At 35.6% G+C, this 25,121-nt stretch overlaps 5 protein-coding genes across 5 annotated transcripts; 4 read left to right on the top strand and 1 right to left on the bottom strand.

The window, feature by feature from the left end:
- The first annotated feature begins 967 nt into the window (after positions 1 to 967).
- On the top strand, positions 968 to 3,422 carry LOC114715461 (mitochondrial arginine transporter BAC2). The gene is made up of 2 exons (XM_028900331.1): positions 968 to 1,514; positions 2,552 to 3,422. Exons 1-2 carry the CDS (start codon positions 1,281 to 1,283, stop codon positions 3,227 to 3,229), a joined length of 912 nt encoding a protein of 303 aa, XP_028756164.1. The 5' UTR covers positions 968 to 1,280; the 3' UTR covers positions 3,230 to 3,422.
- Positions 3,423 to 7,340: 3,918 nt separating this feature from the next.
- LOC114715406 (E3 ubiquitin-protein ligase synoviolin B-like) lies at positions 7,341 to 8,045 on the top strand. Its single transcript, XM_028900248.1, has one exon. The coding sequence runs from the start codon at positions 7,341 to 7,343 to the stop codon at positions 8,043 to 8,045; it is 705 nt and encodes a 234-aa protein (XP_028756081.1).
- Positions 8,046 to 13,233: 5,188 nt separating this feature from the next.
- On the top strand, positions 13,234 to 19,179 carry LOC114715393 (kinesin-like protein KIN-13B). Its single transcript, XM_028900231.1, has 12 exons — positions 13,234 to 13,701; positions 14,044 to 14,259; positions 14,786 to 14,974; positions 15,248 to 15,349; positions 15,591 to 15,668; positions 15,750 to 15,831; positions 16,230 to 16,389; positions 16,464 to 16,766; positions 17,223 to 17,441; positions 17,618 to 17,960; positions 18,045 to 18,110; positions 18,585 to 19,179. The coding sequence occupies exons 1-12, from the start codon at positions 13,537 to 13,539 to the stop codon at positions 18,762 to 18,764; spliced, it is 2,103 nt and encodes a 700-aa protein (XP_028756064.1). The 5' UTR covers positions 13,234 to 13,536; the 3' UTR covers positions 18,765 to 19,179.
- Positions 19,180 to 19,960: 781 nt separating this feature from the next.
- Positions 19,961 to 20,727, bottom strand: LOC114715396 (uncharacterized). Its single transcript, XM_028900234.1, has one exon. It carries the CDS (start codon positions 20,725 to 20,727, stop codon positions 20,089 to 20,091), a length of 639 nt encoding a protein of 212 aa, XP_028756067.1. The 3' UTR covers positions 19,961 to 20,088.
- A 3,066-nt stretch (positions 20,728 to 23,793) lies between these two features.
- Positions 23,794 to 24,791, top strand: LOC114715474 (60S ribosomal protein L37-3). Its single transcript, XM_028900348.1, has 4 exons — positions 23,794 to 23,883; positions 24,012 to 24,147; positions 24,309 to 24,410; positions 24,510 to 24,791. The coding sequence occupies exons 1-4, from the start codon at positions 23,881 to 23,883 to the stop codon at positions 24,557 to 24,559; spliced, it is 291 nt and encodes a 96-aa protein (XP_028756181.1). The 5' UTR covers positions 23,794 to 23,880; the 3' UTR covers positions 24,560 to 24,791.
- Positions 24,792 to 25,121: the final 330 nt, after the last annotated feature.

The raw sequence follows: 25,121 nt of genomic DNA on the forward strand, positions 1-25,121 counted from the left end.
AACATATGTTACATGATCCTCTAAAATACTTTAAATCAGATAAACTAGTGATTAAATCAGATAAATTAATTTGGAGAAAAAATAAATACTTTAAAATAATTTATTTAAATTTCTTAATTTGGGTCAAAAAAAATTTGAGTAAGTTAAATCTCGAGAGCTTATGAGTCAGAATATGCCTTCATACTTAAAGAGCATTTAGAAGGGTGTTTTCATATCACCTACTAACAAAACTTTTATATTGATAATAAGATTCAAACTTACGATATTTTTTTTTTTTTGACCGAAAACTTACGATATTATAACTTACAAACTTGTCTCTTTTAAATTAGTTATGCAGCCGTTTTACATATTAACACACAATGTACCGTGTGCGCGCGGGAGGGAGAGGGAGAGTGCGATGCACGGAATTTGGCGATGGGGATCAAACAGTAACCTTGGTTGGAGGTTCAGGCAAATGGATGGAGGTGATGTCAGATTTTTGCCTGACAACACTGCAATTTGCAGCCTTCCCTGATCAAAAGCCACGCCCTCCCCAATCATTTCCCAAACCCCAAGATCTGAATTTCAGATCAAACAAAACCCCCACAAATTAATTCCTTTTCTATTTTATGCCCAAAAAAAAACCTATTTTCCAATGTCCCCAGCCGAATCACAATTTTATTTTTCAATTTTTAATATTCAAGTTGGTAACCACTAGACTGAACGCACCCATGAGCCCATGAATCACCAGCCTACACCAGTAAGCCAACTTATTGGTCCACGTGTCCCACTCGCATTGCTCCTCATGAAAGGAACGTTGGCATTTTGCGCTTTTTCTCGCTCCTCTCCCCCCCAACAAAAAAATATAAGCTCTCGCTGGCCCCTGCTTCCGCCTATTATCAACAAACCGATATCTGGGTTCTCTTATCTGTTCTCTGTTTTCTCTGTCTCGGGAAAAAAGGGTTGGTGAAAAGTATCCAAGGCTACAAAATAAAAGGGCTTGCCATTTTTGATCGTCTCAGGGAACAATATAAACGATTCGAGTTGCAACCAAGAACGTGGGAGGAAAATCGCCCCTTTAGATTGTTTTCTTTTAAGATTTGCAGAGCAGAGAAGAAGAACCCAGAGAGAAAATCAAGTAAGTAACTTTTTCGAGGATTTGTAAAGCAATTTGATCCGTGCAAGCAACAGCAAGAAAAAAGAGTTTTAACTTTTGGGGTCTTTTGTGCTCGCACGATAAGTTGGTCAATCGGTTCTTCAGAGTTGGTTGGGGTATTTTGATTAATGAGAAAGAGAAGATAATGGATTTCTGGCCAGAATTTCTTGCGAGCAGCTGGGGCAGAGAGTTCGTCGCCGGAGGATTTGGAGGCATTGCCGGGATATTCTCCGGCTACCCCCTCGACACCCTCCGCATCCGTCAGCAGAGCTCCAACAAAGGCTCTGCTTTCAGCATTCTCAGACATGTGGTGGCCAAGGAAGGACCATTTGCTCTGTACAGAGGCATGGCTGCTCCTTTAGCCTCTGTCACTTTCCAGGTCCATTCTACTTTCATCTCTTCCCTCCATTGTTTTTTCTTTTGTGTTTAATCCTAAATGTTAGATGCAGATTCAACTAAGAAATTAGTTCGCTCAGGTAAGAAATAAGAAAATTCTTTGGTTGTGGGACCATAAGTCCAGAACCTTATCACCATGAATGATACTTCATATAACTGATCATCCAGAACCTACCAATTTCTCAAATGATTTTGAAGTTTGATTGGGTATTAAGCTTTGTTCTGATGGATTCATTTGAAGGAACTTGATAGCTGGTATCGTGTTAAAGCGATACCAGTGGGCCAACGTGTCGTACCTCCAGGAATAAACTAGGTTGATTCCTTTTAAAAAGCAACTTTCCCAGTTTTTGTTTTTCATGATGAGATCAATGAATCTTCTTCTTTCTGAGCTGGTGGCGAACTTCAGGATAAGGTTTCCCTGATTTCATACCCCTTTTTAGAATTCTAGCATTAAATATTATTTAGATCAGATTTTTGTTTTGTTTACTCAATGTTTTAGTGTGGGGTACGTCTTCTTAAATAACTTGGATAGGAATCAAACGTGGCTACTAAACAAAAATAGTCAAATAGGGAGGGCCAAGAGCCCAAAACAAGAGTATTACGAGTTTTTTTTTTTCCTTTTACGGACGAACACAACAATGAAAATGTGCAATTTTGATATCCTGCAATACTGGGACGCGAGAATCGTCTCTGAATTGAAATCTTTTTTTAAATTTAAGGGTCAAATCAGGATGATGCTTGTTGATACCAATTTGTTGAACCACCCACTTGTGGATTATTGAGGGCCAGCGTGTGGTGTTTGGGTTTTTTTAAACATGAAGCCCAGGGCACGAGATGGGACTAACTAACTTCACCTTTAAGCCATGTGGGGTGCCTTAGCCTTAGGGCCACATGTCCTATACACAAGGCCATAGGTTATTTAGGGTCTCAGAAAGGGGTAAAAAATTTTTATCTTTGTTTGAAATTTTGAAAGTTTGAGTACTTTATGATGGTGACTATTTCTAGCTTTTATTGTTGCAGAATGCCATGGTATTTCAAATCTACGCAGTTTTCTCAAGAGCATGTGACACATCAGTGTCAGCCACCGACCCTCCGTCGTACAAGGGCGTGGCTCTCGGAGGATTCACCACCGGAGCCGTACAGAGTCTCCTCCTTTCACCAGTAGAACTGGTCAAGATTCGCCTTCAGCTCCAAAACACAGGCAAAGTGACAGAATCTCACAAAGGTCCCTCACAAGTAGCCAAGACCATATGGAAGAAAGAGGGTCTGAAGGGAATTTACAGAGGTCTGGGCATCACTGTGCTCAGAGACGCCCCTTCCCATGGCTTCTACTTCTGGACCTACGAGTACATGAGAGAACAACTCCACCCAGGTTGCAGAAAAAGTGGCCAAGAAAGCTTGAACACCATGTTAATGGCAGGAGGTCTAGCTGGAGTAGCGAGCTGGGTTTGTTGCTATCCTTTGGATGTTATAAAGACGAGACTTCAAGCTCAAACCCCATCTTCAGTGAAGTACAGAGGCATTTTTGATTGTCTCAGAAAGAGTGTGAAAGAAGAAGGGTCCACTGTGTTATGGCGAGGTTTAGGAACTGCGGTTACAAGAGCATTTGTGGTGAATGGAGCTATATTCTCTGCTTATGAGATTGCTCTGAGGTGTTTGTTTAGCAATGGAACTATTCAAATGGAAGAAGCTATTTGAAGAAGAGAAAGGAAGCGATTATAGGGTCAATATGGGAAGTTGACAGAATATACAACATATCAGTACGTGGTATTCTGAATCTGATAAACATTCAAGTTTCGATTTGATATTATATTTCACAGTCATGACTTGATGTAATTGCCAAATATATCAATATTTCTATATCAAGCAAATAAAGATGGAAAATTTTTCAGTCTTTTTTTTTTCCACATTCCTTTTAGAGCATTCAGAAGCACATAGTATTCATCAGTTGCTTTTCTTGATCTTGCTTCTCAAGTTTCTCTGTTTCTGTAGTGGCCATTAATGAAACCATAGGAAGGCCTTCTAGTACAATACAAGCATATACAAGAGAAACATGCACAATAAACCCATAAGCTTGAAACAAGACAATAAGAAATATAAAAAGAATGGAAAAGAGAATAGATGATTTTGTGATTCTTAGCAAGAGGAATAAGGATGAATCTGGTTCGTTGGGGAAAAAAAAAAAATTTCATCACAACGCAATGCAGATGCTGGTAAAAGCAACAAACTTTGGCTTTGAGCCTTTGAGCCTAGTCTGCTTTTGAAAGAAAAAGTCATTTACTAATAATAAACATAACTTAAAGCTAATGTTGAGTTTTACTTGCTATTTAAAGTCAAATACTGTAACTAAATCTAGCAACAATTATTAGTTCTTCGTAACGTAGCAAATTAATATAAAAACAGGACTTAGCATAACTAAGAGCCATTCCATTTATAGTGAGACGGGGAAAATGAACCGGAAAAAGAAGAATTAAAAACTATAGAGAGAGTTATGAAGTCCGCACCCCATACTGTTAAGATAAGAAATAAAAAAAAATTAATTTGCTGGTCCTCATAATTTTATAAAATTTTGAATTGGGTCTTTATAATTTTTTTTATTCCATCCTTAAAGTTTATTTCGTTAGTGGTGTTGGTCCTTCTGTCAAATGAACTTGCAAGCGCCGTTAATTTGAGTTAACAAGGAAGAAGTGGCCCGAATAAAATCTAATTAAGCACCCTCGCCTGATCTTCGTCTGCCTTCCCGCCCACAATGCCAATGGGTCATGTGCTGCGGTTCAGTTTCGGGGCCAATTGATTTCAGAAAGTCTCTTACAGGGCCACTCACTATCCTGTTTTCTGCTTCAAAAAACAGAGTAACCTTTTGGGAAGCATTTGTTCAGTTGCAGAAGACAAGCCTATCTTACGTGTGAATGCCATATTTACTAACTTGACCCCTTAAAAACTGGAGTTCTCAAGAGTTACTCTATCATGATTTTTAAGATTATTTCTGCAGTTGCTTTTCCATTACAATTTTACTATATATTCATTCATTCATGATAGCCAAGAAGCTTGTGCGTGTATAATGTACAACCCCCATCCTGAGATATACATAAAAAGTGAACGACACATAAGTACCCATTTTTCATCTTCCTCTGCTTCTCCACAGAGTTCCAGGAACAAACTATTGTGAGTTTCCAAAAGATCATATATATAAATCAAACGCAGAGGCAGAGCGTTTTTTTTTTTTTTTTGGCACTGAGGAAGGGTATATGTTGAACTCAATGTGTGTATTTAGAGATTTGGAGTCATTAAGGAGTGAGAAACGGCTTTGGGATGAAGCAAGTTAGTGTGGGCTTATGTCAATGAACCTGGTTGCAAATAAAGAAGGAAAAGCGCAAAGATGTGGGTCATTAGCTTTCGTTTTTCGAGTGTTAAATTGTTCAAAATGAAGACTTTGTGAAATTGACTAGGTTAAAAGGCCTGAGTTCTAACTGTGGCGAATTCTGCTATGTCAATGAGTTCTAGCAGTTCCATTGCTTTGAACTGGCCTGCAAAACACACCCTGTCGGCTTCGCATGTGTTTTTAGTCAGATTTTATTCAAGCCACTTCATCCCCCTTAACTCATATTAACAGTGTTTGCAAGTTGATTTCACAGAAGTACCAACACCCCTAATTGAATAAACATTAAGGATGAAATAAAAAAGAAAAAATTATAAAGACCTGATTCAAAATTTGGTGAAAATATGAATACTAATAGACTAATTTTTTCCAATAAAAAATTAGGAACTAAAGAAGGGTTAATGTGTAAATTTGTTCCTCATCATATTTCTCATGTACAAATTTATCCCAATTTTTTTAATGGTGTAATTTTACCTCTTATTATTTTTTTGGCACTCCCAAAGACCAGGGATATAGTCACATAAAAAAAATTACGGATAAAACTGTACTCAAAAAAAGATTGGCGACAAAATTGCATCACTAAAAATAGGGGACATAAATTTGCACCTACGAAATAGGATCGAAGCAAATTTGCACTTTAGCCCATTAAGGAAAGAAATTTAAAAGTTTTAAAGCCGCTTATGAATTAACGAAAAAGGCTAATAACTTTTAATATATGAAGTAAAAATTTTTAACGAAAATAATTTTCATATGTGTAATAGGTTTTAATTTAATATGTTTAATTCTTACTAGGAGTAAAAAAAAGATAATTAAAGAAAGAAGATTAAAAGCTTTTAACCACGTGAAATTAAAAAAATATTCGAAGCGCTGATAAAAAAAAAATTCTAGGCTAGTAATGAAAATTTCATATGATTAGATAAATAAGAGATGTTAATTTCTAGTCAGATTACAATTTAAATGAAAATTTTATATCATTAACGGTTAGCTGGCATTTCGTTTCAATATATCCGATCCCAAGATCTGTAAATTATCGGTTATAAAACTAATTTAATTCAGCCATTATATAAAAGGTAAAAATCGCGTCATATCTTTCTTTTGTTCTCCACGTTTAACTTCATATACATAATTGATATAAATAATATTTATTTCCTTATAAAATATTAATCAATATTATTTTTTTACTGACATATATATGAAAAGGGCCAGAAAAGATATACGGGATAAGAAATAGTTAAGATTTGATCTAATATCTAGGATTATGGCCCATTAAGAATTTGAACAAAGACCAGAGAACAAGGGTTATTTATCTTTAATATTCTGCAATATCTTTGTTACCTCTTGGTTCTTGAATGAATTGAACCTATCCGTTCGACTTCGATCCCCTCCTTTCCCGTTTTGTGTGCAGCACCATATATCAGGTCAGTCTCTCTTTCTCGTCCGGCGACTCTCTTCTCTTCCCGTTTAATGGCATCATTTTGTTTCTTTTCCTTTTCTACTGATTCTATACAAGATGAACTTCTTGTCATTATCTGGATTGAATATTCCCTGTCAGTGTTATGGGTGGATTGACAGATAAATTACTTTATGTGTTACATTTAGTTTATCTCTTTCACCATGCGGCTAATCAATTTTATATACTTGAATTGTACTACATATAATGAATTAATTACTTGATCCTAAAATGCTGCTTGATACAAATCATTGAGAATCAGGGACAAGAATTATCATTGCAATTGAAAAAAAATTATTAAAAAAGTCTTTAACATGAGTAATTACTCGTTATATGGGATTATGCAAACTCATGAAGGTAGAATTGGGGAATACCACTTTCCCTTATGGTATTCGTCAATCTCAGACCTATGTATTTGTTTAATTCTACGTAACAAGCAATCTCTCATGTTAAATATCTTTTTAATAGATTTTCTTAATTCCAATCTCAATCCCAATCCATATCCTTCATTTTCAATATTTCATAACAAACATTACCTAAGTTCTCATTGCACGTCTCATCGTAGGCTTATATACCAGATCTCAGAAAGATCTAAATAAAGAAGAACGAAGTCTAGAGATAATATTTTCTTAACTGAATAACTTGGAGAGATTCAAAGTGCCGTATTTTATGGTATTTAATTTATACTAACGCCGTGATTCATGGTATGGTGCCTTGCTTTGTTGTTTATTCTTTATGCACCATATGTGTGTGTGTGTGTGTGTGAGTGTGTCCATATATACATATATATATATAGTAAATTCCTTAATTATCTTCTAACATTTGTGTAGTCAGATGATAATTACCTTCCCTTTATCTGTAATTAGAAACCCAAGCAACTTTAATATCGTTAGCTTTTCACAATGATGATATATGGATTTTTCAACCTTTCCCCAGAATAACTGATCAAATTGCTTTTTTTTTTTAAGGGAAAAAAGACTATGGAGTCACATCTTCTTGACGATTCACGCATATATGAGTGTAAAATCCATTCATGGGGCGAAGCTCCTTATTATATCAAGTTCGATTTTTTAGATGGGAATCCAGCACTTCCTCCCTCTGGTAGATGCTTCAATATCAGAACTTTTTTAGAAGAACGCTATTACAGCCATGCTTCAAACATGCATCTTACTAGTGCAGCACATACCCATGCTGCTAGATATGATTTTTTCAACATCTCAATCAAGTCAATAAAGCAAGCCACAAATTACATTCTTTCTATTCTTAATGTTCCTGAAAAAAATCAGAAATCTATGGCACAACAGATTTTAAATTTCGTAGAAAACATGGCAAACAACACACACCCAAGTTTTCGTATGATGTTTATGATTGTGATGGTGAATGCTGACATTTTTTACCACAACAATGACAACTGCGATCAAGCTACAGAAATATCTATGAAAGATCAGCTTTGCTTGGCAAAGCTTGCAAGTGAAGCATCCAACAATAAATTGAAGGGAGTGAAGCTTCAACAAGAAGAAGGGTTGGATGCTTGTCCAATTTGTTTAGAAGATTTCAGGATTGATGCAGTTCAAATGCCTTGTTCCCATTTTTTTCATGGAAATTGCATTGTTAACTGGTTGTTGAAGAAGAATAATTGCCCTATATGTCGCTTGGCAATTCCATCAAGTGGTGAACTTCCTTGAAAAAAACTAGAAATATTTCTTTCAGTATTTATTTTTATTTATATGTTTTATATGTTAGCATTAATTAATTACTTACATATTATTGAATTTTGAATATTTACTATTTTGTGTATGTTAGCGGATGACAATAGACTTTTAGAAGTTAAGAACGATTGAAGTATGTTTTTCTTATATGTGTGCACTACTCCCCCTTATCCTAGTTATAAGGCTCTTCTACGAAAAATTTTTTAATTCTTTTTATAAAACTCTTTGATAGTTTTAATCATATATGCCTATATAAGAATAGTGAGAGAATAAAAATTAATATGATATTGAGATTTAATATATAGGCATATATGAAAGTGACACATGGCCCCACTTGATAGGTATCTAATCTAATGCGGGCTAACTCTACCTTGTTCGAAATTCTTTTATAGTACTAGTAATATTTTTCTACACAAATTTCCATTAAATGACATTTTTTCGTTCCCTAATAAATCATTTTTCCTGACCCCTATTTAAGTAGGGTTTGGTTTTAGAAAGGCAAAAATGTTTTCCATGCAAACAGCTTCCTTTTTTTATGTGATTTTTTTCTAAGGATTTTTTTTTATCAATTACGTTAAGCAAGTTAAAACTGCTTTTTTTTAAGGAAAAAAAGATTATGGAGTCTTAGACGATTATCGCTTATATGAGTGTAAAATTCAGTCACGAGGTGAATCGGCGAAGCTCCCTTGTTATATCAGTTTCGATTTTTTAGAAGAATGCTATTATAGGGGGTGTTTAGAACACCTCAAAAATATTTTTTAGAAACACTTTTTTACAAATCAAAACAAATTCCTCTATATATTCATTTCGTATACCGTAAAAACACTTTTAAAATTATAGTTTTGTTTCTATCTAAACACCCTCTAGTCATGCTTCAAACATGCACCTTACCAGAGCAGTACATATCGATACTGCCAGATATGATGTTGCAACATCTCAAACAAGTCAATAAAGCAAGCGAGCAAAGCATGGCAAACAATATACATGCATCTTTTCGTAGGCTGTTATTGTGATGGTGAATGCTGACATTTTTCACCACAACAGCAATTACGACCAAGCTATTTGTCAAGTAAAACTTGCAAGCAAAGCATCTAACAATAAATTGAAGAGAGTAAAGTTTTGACAGGAAGAAGGATTGAGTGCTTGTAAATTTTAATTTGTTTGATAGATTTTATGGTTGATGCATTTCAAATGCCTCGTTTTTTTTTTTTTTATGGAAACTGCATTGTTATTGGCAATTCTTTCAAATGGAGAACCTTGAAAAAACTAGAAATGTTTCTTTAAGTAGTTATTTATATTTATATGTTTTATATATTAGCATTAATTAGTTAGCAAATTCTTATAATAAGGAGCATGACACATAGATACATAGCCCTACTTGATAGGCATGCATTTTTTCTGCCAAAGCTACTTTGTAACAACGGAAAATATAAATAAAGTGGTAAGAAAAGGCAAAAGAGAAGCTTACATGACTAACAAATTGCAGGTGTGAATGCAATTCAGATTCCATAATAAATAAGATAAAAACCTGATCATCTGAAAATGCAGCAGCAGGGGCCAACTATTGACAATAAGGAAGCATCACTACTGCATAACCAAGACTTTTGACTTAATATCGCTCACAATCAGCTCATTAGAGATGTTATCACTTTACCTCTATTTTTGTTAATTGATTAAGATGTCTTTCTCCATTATAGAAGAGCCCCTTTATAATAATACCAACATAATACTCCTCCGGTCCTTATTATAAGACCCAATTTGACTTTTTATTTGGTCCTAATTATAAGACCCAATCCATTTTCTCTCTTATATTTATGTATTTTTTCCAAGATAATCCTTCTAATAATGATAGTTTTAGCCAATATACTTAATTAGCAAGGATATTTTAGGAATAACAACACTTATTTATTATAAATAACCAACTTAACTTACTTCCTTAATCTCCTCAAATAAGTCAATTGGGTCTTATAATTAGGACCGGAGGAGTATATATTTTTTCATTGTACTGATTTCAAGTTTTTCACAAAGTTGAGCATTTAAGTTACTGTAAACTTGCAATTTCTTAATTTTTTTAAGGAAACAAAAGTTGAATAAATGTGTTGTAGGTGGGGGAGGAATTCAAAAAGACGGTGAGTGGCATGGTGAAAAGCTTGAGACGAGCGATCTTCGAGTAAGAGAATGAATGAATAGTCAAAGAAGATGGCTCATTTTTATTGTAGTTTAAGGGAATGAAAAATTTTGAGGAAAACATTGTAACGCTTCATTTAGTTTAATTTAATTTACTTTGTTGTCTTGTTTGATTCATGCTTTTGTTTATTTTAAAGTAAAACTTTCAAATCCTTTTAACTAATTTCACAATTTCTCACGATACTACCATTTAGATTGCTTTTCTATTAAACTTATAACTCAAACCATTCTCAATTAAAAATGAACAACTAATATGTAATTTCATTTTCAATATTAATAAAAATGGAATTTAATTGAATAGTATAAAATGTTAAATTAAATCTTAACTTATTTCATAAATAAGATGTATATATAGTTTAGTATATATACACTTTGATGTGGCCTTTTTAGATGCGTGTTGCACGCATTATGATATTATTAAGTCATGAATACAGATTAAGGAGATTCTATCTCACTATTCATTATGATCATTCATGAAGAAGAAATCAGAGTTTAAATGAGTCCAAAAAAAAAATCAGAGTTTAAAAAACGCAACGTGGAGTTAACAACTCTAATACCACTATTGTGGTTAGGGCAAAAAATATAAGAAGAATAACAAGAGATAAGAACATAGAGGTGAGAGAAAAGAGACTCAAGGAAACGGAAGAGAGAGATGAGAGAAAGAGGGATTTTCTGAATAGTACTGTAATATTGCATGTTAGATCTGATTTACAATAAGTAAGAGACTTATTTATAAGCCATTTAAGCCCGAGCTCATAACGGGCTAGCTCATTTAAGCCTGAGCATGTGACAGATGGACTGGACTAGCCTATTTTTCTAATGCTACTTAGTAGCCTGTTGGATTTGGATCCTTTATAGCCACCATATTTTCACCAGCATTATCATCTTTGGTGAGGTTTACGGTGGCTAGGGGGAGAGTAGGGAAGTCTATGACCTCGATGACTAGTTTACGCCCTGAAAGAAGCTGAAACTGTTGATCAGTTGAGCCGGGCACTTCAGTCAAGGTGATTCGAACCCTACCAGCCATGGGAAAGAACTTATAGAGAGAAAATGCTAAAAAATGTGTAGAGAGGAGATTGGTCAAAGTGAGAAAATGGCAAGACTAAAATGAGTGTTTGTTGTGTATATAGGCATGCTTGTTAACATTTCCGCCTTCCCGTCTTAATTGATATCAGTGCAAGGGCCTCATGCCATCATGATAGGTTTGTGTTAGATCAAATCTAGATCATCGAGATTCAATTTGGACGGTCTAGAAGGGTTTTGATCATAATAACTCGTAAAATTATTTTGTATGTATTTGGAGGGGCAAAGGAAAGATGAGAGTCACATAAGTGAGGTGAAAGAATTTAACTATTTATTAATAATTTTATAAAATATTAAAATTAGATTTTTTGAATCCAAATCTCTACTGGTAATGATAGGGTTGTTTATAGGATGAGACGAGACCAAAGTAGGCTTGTCTCAGTAAACAAGGACAGGATGAGATTTCCATCCCCTGTCCCGTGGCCGTCCCCATCCCATCGGGACTAAGCCGTCGAGTTCAATTTTTTTTATTACAAACCATTGAATTTTCTGGGTTTGGATCTTTTTTTTGTCTTGTAATATTTATTTTTATTAGGCTTCTGAGGGTAAAAATACTAAAAAAATATTATGTAAAAAACCCAATTATATAATACAAAAAAGGTACAAAAACAATATTATAAAATACCGTTAAAAATACTATATAATTGCTTTATGAATTATTCTATTGAGAAATAAGATTTTGTTGAGATAATATTGTAACTTAATAGCTAAAAATGCAAAAAATGATTACTACCTCCGGTCCTAATTATAAGAGCCAGTTGACTAATTTGAAGAGATTAAGGAAGTAAGTTAAGTTAGTTATTTGTTTTAAATAGGTGTTGTCTTTCCTAAAATATCCTTGCTAATCAAATGTATTGACTATAACTATAATTATTAGAAGGACTATCTTGAAAAAAATTGAGTAAATATGAGAGACAAAGTGGATTGGAGTCTTATATTTAGGACTAAAATAAAAGTCAAACAGGGTTTTATATTAAGGACCGGAGGTAGTATTATTAATAAGTGAATTGAATAATCTAATAATAATTATTAATTTATAAGTAATTTTTTAAAAAAAGAAAATATGTTGAGATGGGGTTGGGATGACTCTGTCCCGTCTTGTCCTGAAATATTTTTGTTCCGTCTCTGGGATATGATGAGACGGTCAGGATAGGACAAATTTTTTTAAAAAAGCAAATATGTCGAGATGGGGTTGGGATGACTCTGTCCCGTCTTCTCATGAAACATTTTTGTTCCATCTCTGGGATATGACGAGACGGTCAGGATAGGACAAATTTATTTTTTTGGTACAAAAGATAGGACAGGTTAAACATGACTATAGGAATATTGGTATTTTGCCACCTTGCTTACTCAGCCCCAACAAACATAGCCACCAGAAGCATCCGGCCCGGCCAATTATGGAAAGACAGGGTACTAGAATACAAATAAAGGGTTGGATGTTTTGATAAGGCCTAGTGTCTAAGTTAAGCCTGACAACATTGGGCCGTAGACCCAATAACCACAACACCGGCGCGGGGCACCGCAGCAAAATGCAACGCACCGTTCACCAATGACCCGTTCGATTTCCAGACGGTATCACGACACGTGGCATCTTCTTGTGAAGTCCTCAAAGAAGGAATAATTTTTGAATGTGAAGCCAAGCGCGGAGCGATGAAGGATCGCCCGAAAATCTAAACGGAACATGGCGGTCCCCACACCATGTGGGACGGCGTGTGATGGAAGAACAATTTCGAAGCCCACGGGAACCATCGCTACATCGTCGCGTCTGTTTGCTAGGCCAAAAACTCGCACGTTCCTTCTGTTGCCACGTGCCGATCCCAGTCTGCCCTCCTTCTCAAGGAATTTCAAAGACATGTCTCAGTACATGGTTCATTTCATGCTTCCTGTATCTTCGGTTGTACACTACAGTCCGCACAGCCTTTTAGCATCTACTGTAGTTCATCAGCTCTGTCACGCTTTCTTCATTCCCCGTCTTTTTATTCTCCTCCGATTCCATTGAGCTTTACGTGCGCATTGTTGAAGCATTTTCTGTGACAACTCCGCGGATAAAGATTCCGATCGGTTTGGGGAAGGAATACTCTGATCGGAGCTGGCTTTGAGTTTCAGAGCTTGAAAGTGGAGTTGCTGTGATTTGATCTGATTCTGGGTCGGGTTTTAAGGGAAATAAAGAAAAAGAACGAGGATAGAGGGAAAAAAGATGAACGGAGGAGGGAGGCAGGGACAGAGATCTGGTGCTACGGGAGTGCACCACCAACGCCAGTACTCGGACAACTTTCTGGACAGCTCATCCAATGGGAGGTGGCTGCAATCAGCAGGTCTTCAACACCTTCAATCCTCCGGCAATCCCATTCCTCCCCTTCAGGTTCTGATCTTTAACATGTGTGTCACTGTCTCATTTCTAATCTCGCTGACGAGAAAATTGTGGAAAATGGGAGGGAAAACTTGAATTTTTCCCCTTTTCATTGATACCCCCACCCTGATGCTAGTGGCACGCGCATGAACTAAGACTATATTTATTAGCAGAGCTTTCTTCTTTTCTCACATTTATAATCCGAAAATAATCATAACCCTTTGCCGATGATCCAATTTTTTTTCTGAAAAGAAGTCTAACTGCCATTATGATGATGATCTGATAATGTTATCTTCCGACTTTATTTCTCTGCAATTTCAATATTTACTTAGTGGATGCTTGAAATGCGAGTAGGACTATAACTTCTATGGTGGAGGAGGGATGGGAGGTAGAATGTTCAGGAATCCGCAAAGGAGCTTTAATGGGGCGAATGAGTATTACACAGAACCGTCGACACCGCCTGGGAATCACCGGTCTTTAAATCAGAGGAAGAATGGTGAAGATTCACCTGGTGATTTTAGCCCTGGGCTTTTGGATCTGCATTCATTTGATACCGAGCTTCTTCCTGAGGTGAATTCCTATAAATGCTTCCACTTGATTTCTGGCCTTTATGGTTCTAAAACAATCATATGCTTTCCTTCAGATATGAAGTCGTGACTCATACTCACATCGCATCTTTGAAGTATGCAATGTTTCAATGAATGTCTTGAAAAATTTTCATTTACCCCCAGCATTGCTGGCTTGCTCTAGCACTTGAAATTGTCTGGACTAAGGCTTCTTTCATGACAAAGAAAAAAGAAATTCAACTGCTAGAGCTCAGTTGATGTGTACCCCAAAAGATCCTGAACTCTGAACCTTTTTCACCCATTAAACCTTGTTTTGGTTGATTGGCGATGTAAAGATCAGAGATGTCAAATGAATCCAGACATGATAGTGAAGTTGATTACTTGAAGACAATAAACATTACACTCTGAAGTTGTCGTGCAAAATTTTATTTTTGCTATCATTATTATTTTGCTTTTGTTTTGAATTATTGCAAGTGATTTCTCATTCTGGAAAGATGACTTAGTTTTGCTGTTACTTTCCAACGTGGCAGATGCCAGTTACCAATGTGTATGAGAGTAGTTCCACGTATCATCCTGTTCGGGGTAGAAGCTTTGATGACTCTGAACCATACATTCCAAACAAACAGACTGGTAGAGCTCGTGCTCCGGAAAACAACCTCTTCAAGAGTTTTTCTGCAGACAAAGAGAAATCTAGTTCTGTAGCAAAAATTAAAGTTGTGGTATATTCTCTCTTAAATCCAATTTACCCATTTGTTTTCTCCTCTTAATTTCTGATCCGTGGATTCATTCCTCACTTGAAGCGTTTATGGACTGTTTGCCTGTATTGTATTACCTCCCCCCACCCCCCCAAAAAAAAGAAAAGAAAAAAGAAACTAAATAACTTCATTAACAAATTCCTTCAACTCTGAAGATTAAGATTCGTCCTACAACATTGAGCCTTGCTTGCATCTTTAATTTTGTTTTAACATTTGGGTGTCATGATTTGAATGCAGGTGCGCAAAAGACCATTGAATAAGAAGGAGCTAACAAAGAATGAGGAAGATATTGTAGAAACATACTCCAATTCTTTAACAGTGCATGAAACTAAACTTAAGGTAAGTGTAACTGGCAAGAGGATGAGAAGTAATATCCATAGTTGAAATGCGGTATGCTTATCCTTGACTTTGAGCAATATTCAATATTTGAGGATGCTATTATCTAAGCTTCTTGGTTTGTAATTTTATTCGCATATTCCTTCACTAATTTGTGTTTATAAGAAGTTTTTGGCTTGACATTTTGATTCTAATCAATGCTTTATATTAGAAGATTTTAATTTAAAATTTGAATTCTTTGCAGGTTGACTTGACTCAATATGTAGAAAAGCACGAATTTGTTTTTGATGCTGTCTTGAATGAAGAGGTTACGAATGATGAGGTACCTTTATGTATTAAATGTTCAAATGAGTAAAAAAGGGAAATATATGTTCGTATTATATTAACATTTTCATCTTCTCAGGTTTATTGTGAAACAGTGGAGCCCATAGTTCCAATAATCTTTCAACGCACGAAGGCAACTTGCTTTGCTTATGGGCAAACAGGTGATAGCAGCAAGCCAGCTTTAGCACATCATTCTGTGAATTTAAGAAGTGATACTTGCACTTCATATCTTTTATCTCAGTATAATTTTTTCATTTTTCTGTTCATTACCAACCAAAAAAATTGTTGATCTGGAAATATATGATTATTTCAGTTCTACCTCTTTTATTTACTTTAAGCACAATTTTACAAGTAGATGTTCTTGGGTGATATAGATATTACCCAGGTTTTTTATATTTCTCCTGCACCATCTTGATGCCAAAACAAACCTGAGATAGTTTTAAAATCTACAACAGGTTTCATGTCCAGAGGAATTTGATGGCTTGCACTACTGTTGGCATGTATTATAATCAAGTTATATCCTAAATAAACTTCTAAGTATTGTTTTCTACTTACATAGGTAGCGGAAAAACATACACAATGAAGCCACTTCCGCTTAAGGCATCAAGGGACATCTTGAGATTGATGCACCATACTTACAGGAGCCAGGGATTTCAGTTGTTTGTGAGTTTCTTTGAAATATATGGTGGGAAGCTTTTTGACCTCCTTAATGATCGAAAGTAAGTCAGTTTGATGCTTACTTCTTTAGCCTTTGTCTGTAATCGCGTCCTCATGAGGAAATTTACTTCTGCAGAAAACTTTGCATGAGGGAGGATGGAAAGCAGCAAGTTTGCATTGTGGGTTTGCAAGAATACAGAGTCTCGGATGTAGAGACCATCAAAGAGTTGATTGAGAAAGGAAGTGGCACAAGAAGTACTGGCACCACAGGTGCAAATGAGGAATCTTCTCGGTCACATGCAATACTTCAGCTTGCCATCAAGAGGTTAGTTGATGGTAACGCATCCAAGCCTCCCCGTCCTGTTGGCAAGCTCTCCTTCATAGATCTTGCTGGAAGTGAACGTGGAGCTGATACCACAGACAATGACAAACAGACAAGGTAGGCTTGATGAGCTTGAAGCAGGATAAGATGTGTTAACATATCTACTTATTTAGTTGACCTAAAAGTCTCAACAATAAAGCTTAACTGCTTTGTTGGTTTGGCTCTGTGCTATTTCATTCCCAAAAAATTGTAACCACAAGGTAATTTGTTGATAGAAATTTTGATTTTAGTACTGCAAATCTGGTCCTATACTTTATTATCAACTCCAGTTTCCTGCGCCCATCTATGGAGTTTGTCCTGCTGCAATATGTGAACATAACAAATACATATCATACTTGAGATTATAGCCATTGAACTCTTATTAATTTCCCCCTCTTTGCCCTTGCAAGCTTTATATATTACTCGTGCATTTTGAGACCTGGTAAACTTTAGTGTATAGAACACGGTTCAGTTGTTTGGAAACCTCTTAACAGTTTTGTTTTGTCGTTGGTTGTTTAAAATTTTATAATGCAGAATTGAAGGAGCTGAGATCAATAAGAGCTTACTTGCCTTGAAGGAGTGCATAAGAGCTCTAGATAATGACCAGGGACATATCCCTTTCAGAGGCAGCAAATTGACTGAGGTTTTGAGGGATTCATTTGTTGGCAACTCCCGCACTGTTATGATTTCATGCATATCACCAAGCTCTGGCTCGTGTGAACATACGCTTAACACATTAAGATATGCTGACAGGTAATTAAGTTTTTTTTTTTTTTTTTTTTTTGTGTAATGCTGATTTTTTTTCATGGTTCAGCATCTCCCTCCTTCAAACCTCCCATGCTTCACAATGGCACGAAACAACTATAGCTATGATAAATGAGAACAGAAAAATTTATGTCTTTGCTTTTACAATCTGAATGAAAATCCAGGGTGAAAAGCCTGTCAAAAGGGAACAATCCTAAAAAGGAAGTTTTATCTTCAAATTTCAACCCTAAAGAATCAACTACCATGCCTTTATCTGCGGTTACTGCATCAACCTATGAGGACCGTGCAGCAGATACATGGCCTGAAGAAGATGAGGATGATGAATTTAGTCCGTCTGAAGAGTACTATGAGCAGGGGAAACCTTCCTGGAAGAAAAATGGGAAGATAGAATCATACAGTACTGCTCAGGACAAGTTAAAGAAGCCCAATGGTCAGGTCAGATGGAAAGACGTGCCAAAAGTTGAATCCACTACACATTCAGATGATGATTTGAATACCCTCCTCCAGGTAACTCTTGAGAGAATGGTTATCATACGGCAAAGTCTAGAGCTCGTTGTTAGATAATGTTTATTTTCCTATTTGTAATTTCAGGAGGAGGAGGACCTTGTAAATGCTCACAGGAAACAAGTAGAAGATACCATGAGTATTGTCAGAGAGGTATATAAATTTGATATCTTCGGCATTCTTTTAGATGTCTTGTCAAGAATGCAACTGAGCCATGTGCGTCAAACTTTGAAATTTCCGCTAGTTTTGTAAATGCCTTTACATTAAATGTTGAGTCGCCTGGAGCATGCTTCTCATCTTGTTGCTTTTTCACGGGTCTTGGATAAATAATGTGCTTGAAGTCTCATCCAGTGACTTGTGAAAGAGCAGCGCACACTTTCTAGAGATTTTTTGTTGGCAAAAGAAGCAAGTATATATTTGGCACCTGGTCTACCGTCTAAATAATAATAAAAACTTGGTCGTCAGGCAGTAAGCCGCATACTGCCTCTAGTGTTCATCCTAGAAAAGGAATGGCTCCGAGAAAAAAGTTCTATAGTGTTCCTCCCCATTGCATCATTCAATCTAGAGGTGGGGTCCAGGAAGTTCATCATTTGCTTATAATTAATGTTTATGCACATATGCTTACAGGAAATGAATCTCTTGGTTGAAGCTGATCAACCAGGCAATCAATTAGATGGTTATGTAACAAGATTAAACGCCATTCTATCTCAGAAGGCTGCTAGTATCCTGCACTTGCAAGATCGTTTAGCTCACTTCCAGAAACGCTTAAAGGAGCATAATGTTTTGGTTTCCGCTGCTGGTTACTAACATCGTTTAGCAAGGAAGGAAAAAGTTATGTGCTTCATAAACTAAATGTGAAACCATGCATTTCTGCGGTTCAGTTGGAGATTACGTGAGATCCGGCATATCAGGCGGCATTATGCTAGATGATTCATAATTATTCTGTATCATGATTATTCTCCCTGGGACCAGAAGCTGAAAGTCTTCACTTTATCTTTACTCAGCATTCATGTATAAAGCTCTATGTTGATGTCTGGGGGTTATGAACGGATTCTTTATTATTAAATAGTCTACTGCTTATTCGGAAGTAGATAATTATGGGAAACTGCTAAGAATTTATTCATTCAGCTTGGAGGCATATTCTGCAGCTGTAAATACCTCCTGATGTGCATTGCTGAAAGCGTTGCTATGGTAATAATAATATATCATAATTCTTACTGTACTTGGTAACATCCCAAAGGATAAAAAAAATAGATTTTGACTTGTGAGTTTGTGTTTTGTATGGATCTAAGTTATAGATTTTAAATTATACATTCCGTTTAATTCTAAAAACAGGATCATATGAAACAAATCTTGTGGATTAAGAAAGGCAGCTAATGATAGTTAATAATCTTTCCTTTTTCTTTCGAACCCATTTCTATTAAATTTTTATATTTATTGAAAAAATGAGATAATAATAGGTAAACCCTGTTTTTTCACCAACCTTTTCAATTTTATATTTGGTAATAACCAATAAATATTGTATCATACTTTGTAAAGGGTCCTACATCTATAATAAAAAAGTGCGAAAAATAGTTTTTATCTTTAGAATTTGAGAGAGTGTTATATGCGTATTTCACCTGCAAATAATTTTTTAAAAAGATCATAAACTTGTAGTTTGCCCGAAATTTAGAGAGAATGTGTGTTTTCTTGGGAGGTGGGTTTTTCTAAAGGCATGCATATATGCTTTACACTAGATTCGAGACAATGTCCCTCCCTCCATCCTTGTTTGAATTTCTAACATCCCATACGGGCGCCTCTGCCGCCTCATGCTCACGGCTAAGGTTTCTAAGATGCCATGACTGTACTTGTGTTTTCTGATTTCTCACGCATTTCAAATAACTGAATAATATTTTAAATTCCATCTTAATCCTATGTTTCTTACTTTCTTCATTGATAAATTAACAAGAATTCAAGGATGCAGTGAAAACTATTGGAACCCAAAAACAAAAAGAAAACTTCCATAGCTTGTGGGAATTCAAACCAAACAAGTCAACCACACAGCACACCATGAGATGGAAAATGGGAGGCATGACATAGTAAGATGAAACAGATTTCATGTACATAAACACTCTGTAATGCGGGTATCCATTTAAGAGTTTGGTTCTGGTAAACGAGGAGGAACAGAGAACTCAGAGAGCATCTCCATGAAAAACTTGTCCACAACATCTAAGTAAACTGGACACTTGAGGCGAGAATAGTAATGGAGTGCCTCTTCTATGTCCAGTAAGTGCTCCACGTCATCAACATCCATCATCTCCATTTCCTTCATCTTCTGTATTAAAACTTGAACTTTTCCTCTTCCATTTCCCTTAGCTAAACTCAGATTTTCTTTTTGGTTCTTCTCTTTTCCTCTATCTTCTTCTCCTTCTTCTTTTCCTTCAATGCATTTCTTCGCTGGACTTTGCTTCACAAAACCCATTACGGCTTCAGTAGATTCAGCTGCATTCTCCAATATCTCTGGCTCTTCTGATTTCAACCCTGATATGATGATGCTATTTTCTTCTTCAATCATCTTTAACCTCCTGAGTTCAGATTGCCACTGATCATAAAACTCAAGGTAGAATTGTTCGCTTGTATAGGTCTCGGCATTGCCACTTCTACGAGAGAAAGGATTGAAGGAAAATGATCTGGGTAGCTTTTGATACTCACCAAAGAAGAAGGACTTGAAATTTTGAAGAGTTTTGTGGAGGAAAAACTTGGTCTTGCTAATGCTTTCTCTGGGAAGCATTTGTGGTTCTACTCTGAGAAGGCAATGCTTTCTCTAGGTTTATGGATTCTCTAACTCCAACTCTGCCTTGAATCAGATTTACAGATAAAGAAGCATTCGACTAGTTCCTTAAAGATACCTAAAGGCAAAAGTGAATAATTTTAAGGGAGAATGACAACTAGGTATCTCATAAGAAACTTAATACTAAATTTGGTCTTTTTAAAGGTTTCAATGCTGAAATATAAGGAAAAAGAGTACTGAATTTGGAAACTTTAGTTGTGATGAGGTTTTGATTTAATATTAGACTTCCTATAAGGTCCCTAATTATCATTCTTCCTAATTTTTCACAGGTGTTATGCGTCTTATGTGTAGGTTTTTACCTTCAACCCTTTGTCCTTGGCACTGGACTGACCCAATCTTTAGGGTCCAAGACCAAATAAAGATTTTGTCCTCTGATTTGATGATTGTTCCTCCTGGAGTTAAGGAGTTTCGAAGAATCAATGGACTTCCTAGTGTTAGAGTTGATGATTTATTTTTTATTACTTGAAATAAGAAGATTGTTTGGGATATGGACAAACTTAACAATCATTTTCAGTGAAAGGAAAAGAAAAAAAAGATGTTGAATAAACAAATAAAGCATGAGATTTTGGCCCTGAATGATCAAGAAATATTGTGATGCTTTGACTATTTGCTGTTGAAAGTGCAGTGATATTGATTAAGATGCAAAGCTAAAGGTAGGGATAAATAAAAGATTATTACAATTAATGGCCTACTAACTTTTTTTCTGTTAATCAAATTTGAAACCTTTGGGACCCATGAATCGAATTTACTTAGTGGCATATCAAAAAAAAATTTCTAAAAGAAAATTGCAAAGAGGTGCAACAGAAAGAAAGCAAGAAGTGAAAATAAGTTAAAATTCTACCAGATTGTTCATTCACGACTGCTCCCAAGAGGGGGGGGGGGACAAAAAGAGGGGTTGCCACCACAAGAAAAGGCTGAATTTCCGATGCATAAGAAAGAAGAGGGATTTTTTAAAAAAAGCTAATATCGCTCTAAAATACCTAGTTAAAATTATTTTAAAGTGCCTTACTAATTTAAAAAGTAACAATAAGGGTTGGGTCTAATGAAAAAGTCTATTCTCTTACAACATGGTGAACCAATGTTTAAATCCTTGTTAGGAGAAGTATCCGACAGTATCTTGAATAAGATTGTCTCTAATAAAAATAGTTATACCTAGAAAAAATATACTTATTTAAGAAGTATTTATGTGATAATGCACTTTCACTTCAGTTTTAATTTGCAAAAATAAGTTGAAATAATAGTATAGTGTAGCATGAGATTGCTGGCATATCAAAGTTCAGTTGTGCCCATGAAATCCTTTTATGCTCAAACCCAATCGCATCACTCTGCATTATGAAAATGAAGTGCGACATAAAGATAAGCATTAAAAGAAAAGAGAAAAGAAAAGAAAAGCTTGCTTTCGTAATGCAGTGAGGTAGCTATCCACTCTTTCCTCTCCACCAACCTAGGTTTTATAGAAAGAAAAACTACAAATATAAGCTCTTTCTTGTGCAATGTGAAAAAAAAAATTGATAAATTGAAATACAATTTTTTGGGTAAAATTTAAAAATACCAATTTTACCAAATACTACCTTTGAAAATCAATGCGGATCATTAATTCAAGCAAGGAGCCTAATTGACAAATTTGTCATGAAGGTTGTCTAGTGATTCAAATGTATGCCATAAGTTGTTCCAATAAGAGGGAAAAAAAAACATTTTTTTAAGGAAAGGAGAACATGGCCCCTGAAATTTTATTGTTCCTCCGTTCTAAAATACTAACTCTTGTTCTAAATATAAGAGCTAGTTGATTAATTTGAGTAATTAAAAAATAATATAAGTTAGTTATTTGTAATAAATAAGTGTTGTCTTTCCTAAAATATTCTTACGAATCAAGTGTATTGACTAGAATTACTATTATTAGAAGGACTACCTTGAAAAAAAATGAATAAATATAAAAACAAAATTAATTGAGGTCTTATAATTATGCTAAAAATAAAAGTCAAACAACGTTTTGTATTAAGGACTAGAGCTTTTTTTAAATAGTACTCTTCCTTAATATAAGACCATTTAACTATTTGATTAGATTAAGAAATTAGGTAGGTTAGTTAATTATAAGAATATGACACTTTTTCCTAAAATACCGTAATCATATTTCTTAATACCCATCTTTCTCTTTACTTGATTATGATTGAAAGAATATCCATAGAGGTAATTTAGAGATAATTGATAATATGAAAAATGGGTCTTATATTTAGGACCAAAACCAACTCATTGTCCTATATTAAGAACCAGAGGAGTATTTTCATTTCACTTTATGTCTTTATAAAAGTTGTTTATTGATTTTTTTATTATATATTTATTTATACACTACCATTCAGTCCCAAATATAATAGCTAATTTATCATGCTATTTACACAATAAATTAGGCCTTATATTTAGAATTGGATGTAGTATAGAACATTATAAAAACTAACTCAAATACAAATAAAAACACAAAATAACGTGATTTTGAGTTATTGAAAAATGTTTTTCTTCAAAAAAAGGATAAGAAAAACCCATTAGATCAATTTTGACTTGTTTTAAGATGTTTGAGACCACACATATCGCCAGCTGCTTCGGTCCAGTTTTGATAACACTGTTACAAAGGGGTTAAATGGAGAAACATTGTACCCAAAAAAAAAAAGTGGAGAAACAAAATAAGCATTCCTCTTTACTAATTTTTTTTAATATAAAAAATGTGCCATTTGATCAATTGGTAATTAATTTGGAGTGATAAAAGGATAAATTTTTGATCATATATTTTTAAAGAAAATAAAAAAAAAACATTTGATATTAAATACTCATTTTTCCATACTGCAAATAGCATCAGAAACGTTGGCAAAAACATTAAAAGCCATCAAGGAAGCCCAATAAGGGTCCAATAAGCCAAGTTAAGGGTTGGCTTTGCTTGTCTCATGAATGGGCCCATGGGCCTGAACTCAGGACCAGGTTCGCCTCATAAGTGAACCCTAAAACCCCATTTTCATTTCGCTCGTATAAAGCCTATCCTGAACGCCGCTTCTTGTTCTTCCATACTTCCTCGGCTGGAGCTGAATCTAGGGTTTCGGGGTGACAATGGTATGCTCCCTCCCTCCCTTGTCCTGATGTTTAATGAACAACATGCCTGTGCCTTTCTTGAAGGTTCTCTTTTTCTTTTTTTTATGCTGAATTTGGACTAATCTTGTGGCGCCTTAAATGGAACGCAGGGGAAGGGAACAGGAAGCTTTGGTAAGAGGAGAAATAAGACCCACACTCTCTGTGTGAGATGTGGCCGTCGCAGCTTTCATCTCCAGAAGAGTCGCTGTGCGGCATGTGCTTACCCCGCTGCTCGCAAGAGGAAATGTAGGTCTTCCTTTGAATTTCATGGATCGATTGGCTTGGTTAACGAGTTGATATCTCTTTGCATTAGATTAAGACATTATCTTTGAATTCTGATGCGTGTGATCGCCAGTTCGATCTTTTTGTGGGTATAGATTATATCATTTTCTGATTACGATTCTCAGATAACTGGAGCGTGAAGGCAATCCGTAGAAAGACCACAGGAAGTGGACGGATGAGGTACTTGCGTAACGTGCCTCGAAGGTTCAAGAGCGGTTTCAGAGAGGGTATGCCAAATCATATCTATCTTAATATGCAGTGATGGGGTTTAATGTCTGATTGGTTATAATTATCACTGATTTGTTCTTCGGGGTATTTTGATTCAGGTACTCAAGCCGCACCCAGGAAGAAGGGAGCCGCCGCCGCCACAGCTTAAGTCTCCGGTAGATCGTTGTTTTCTAAATCTGGTTAATTAATTATAGGGTTTTGAGGTTTTTATTGTGGGGGCAAGCATTTGGACAATTATTAACAGTTTCTATGGCCTCATTACGTCTGTCATTTTTGTCTCGAGTAATATGTAGTTGCTTTCATTTAAATGAGAAGACTGTAAGACTATTTGGTTGTTTACTGAGAGTTTATGGCGTCTATAATTTTGGTTTTACATTTAATGGCTCGTAGGAAATCCCATCATATTGAAGTGTGGTGCCCAATTAACCTATCTTGCATGTGACGTGCTAAATTCTGTTGACGCTTAGGGTAGTTTTCTTGAGAGCATCAGGGGGATAATCTGGTGATTTCAAGTCCAGTTTCCTCATCTATAAGGCCGAACGGCCAGGTTTTTTGCCTTAACTTGGTTGAAGTCTGCCCATTATTTTTTTTTTTTGGGGGGGAGGGGGTGGATCTTCACACCATTTATTGTAGGGGCTATTGGATATTTGGATGCTTGAGTAGATTCTTTCGTTGAATCTAATTTTTGGGCTAACTTGTACATAAACCCC

The sequence above is a fragment of the Neltuma alba genome, unplaced genomic scaffold, assembly GCF_004799145.2.
Source record: "Neltuma alba isolate B1F8T4 unplaced genomic scaffold, ASM479914v2 tig00011591_pilon, whole genome shotgun sequence".
Classification (NCBI taxonomy): Eukaryota; Viridiplantae; Streptophyta; class Magnoliopsida; order Fabales; family Fabaceae; genus Neltuma; species Neltuma alba.

What these genes read in the sequence shown, in the direction of transcription:
- LOC114715461 (XM_028900331.1), top strand. Translation starts at nt 1,281, where the DNA reads ATGGATTTCTGGCCAGAATTTCTTGCGAGCAGCTGGGGCAGAGAGTTC. An exon ending in TAGCCTCTGTCACTTTCCAG is followed by an intron (nt 1,515 to 2,551) that starts GTCCATTCTACT and finishes TTATTGTTGCAG; the next exon opens with AATGCCATGGTATTTCAAAT.
- LOC114715406 (XM_028900248.1), top strand. Translation starts at nt 7,341, where the DNA reads ATGGAGTCACATCTTCTTGACGATTCACGCATATATGAGTGTAAAATC.
- LOC114715393 (XM_028900231.1), top strand. Translation starts at nt 13,537, where the DNA reads ATGAACGGAGGAGGGAGGCAGGGACAGAGATCTGGTGCTACGGGAGTG. An exon ending in ATACCGAGCTTCTTCCTGAG is followed by an intron (nt 14,260 to 14,785) that starts GTGAATTCCTAT and finishes CCAACGTGGCAG; the next exon opens with ATGCCAGTTACCAATGTGTA. An exon ending in ACATTAAGATATGCTGACAG is followed by an intron (nt 17,442 to 17,617) that starts GTAATTAAGTTT and finishes ATGAAAATCCAG; the next exon opens with GGTGAAAAGCCTGTCAAAAG.
- LOC114715396 (XM_028900234.1), bottom strand. Translation starts at nt 20,727, where the DNA reads ATGCTTCCCAGAGAAAGCATTAGCAAGACCAAGTTTTTCCTCCACAAA.
- LOC114715474 (XM_028900348.1), top strand. An exon ending in CGCTGCTCGCAAGAGGAAAT is followed by an intron (nt 24,148 to 24,308) that starts GTAGGTCTTCCT and finishes TACGATTCTCAG; the next exon opens with ATAACTGGAGCGTGAAGGCA. An exon ending in CAAGAGCGGTTTCAGAGAGG is followed by an intron (nt 24,411 to 24,509) that starts GTATGCCAAATC and finishes ATTTTGATTCAG; the next exon opens with GTACTCAAGCCGCACCCAGG.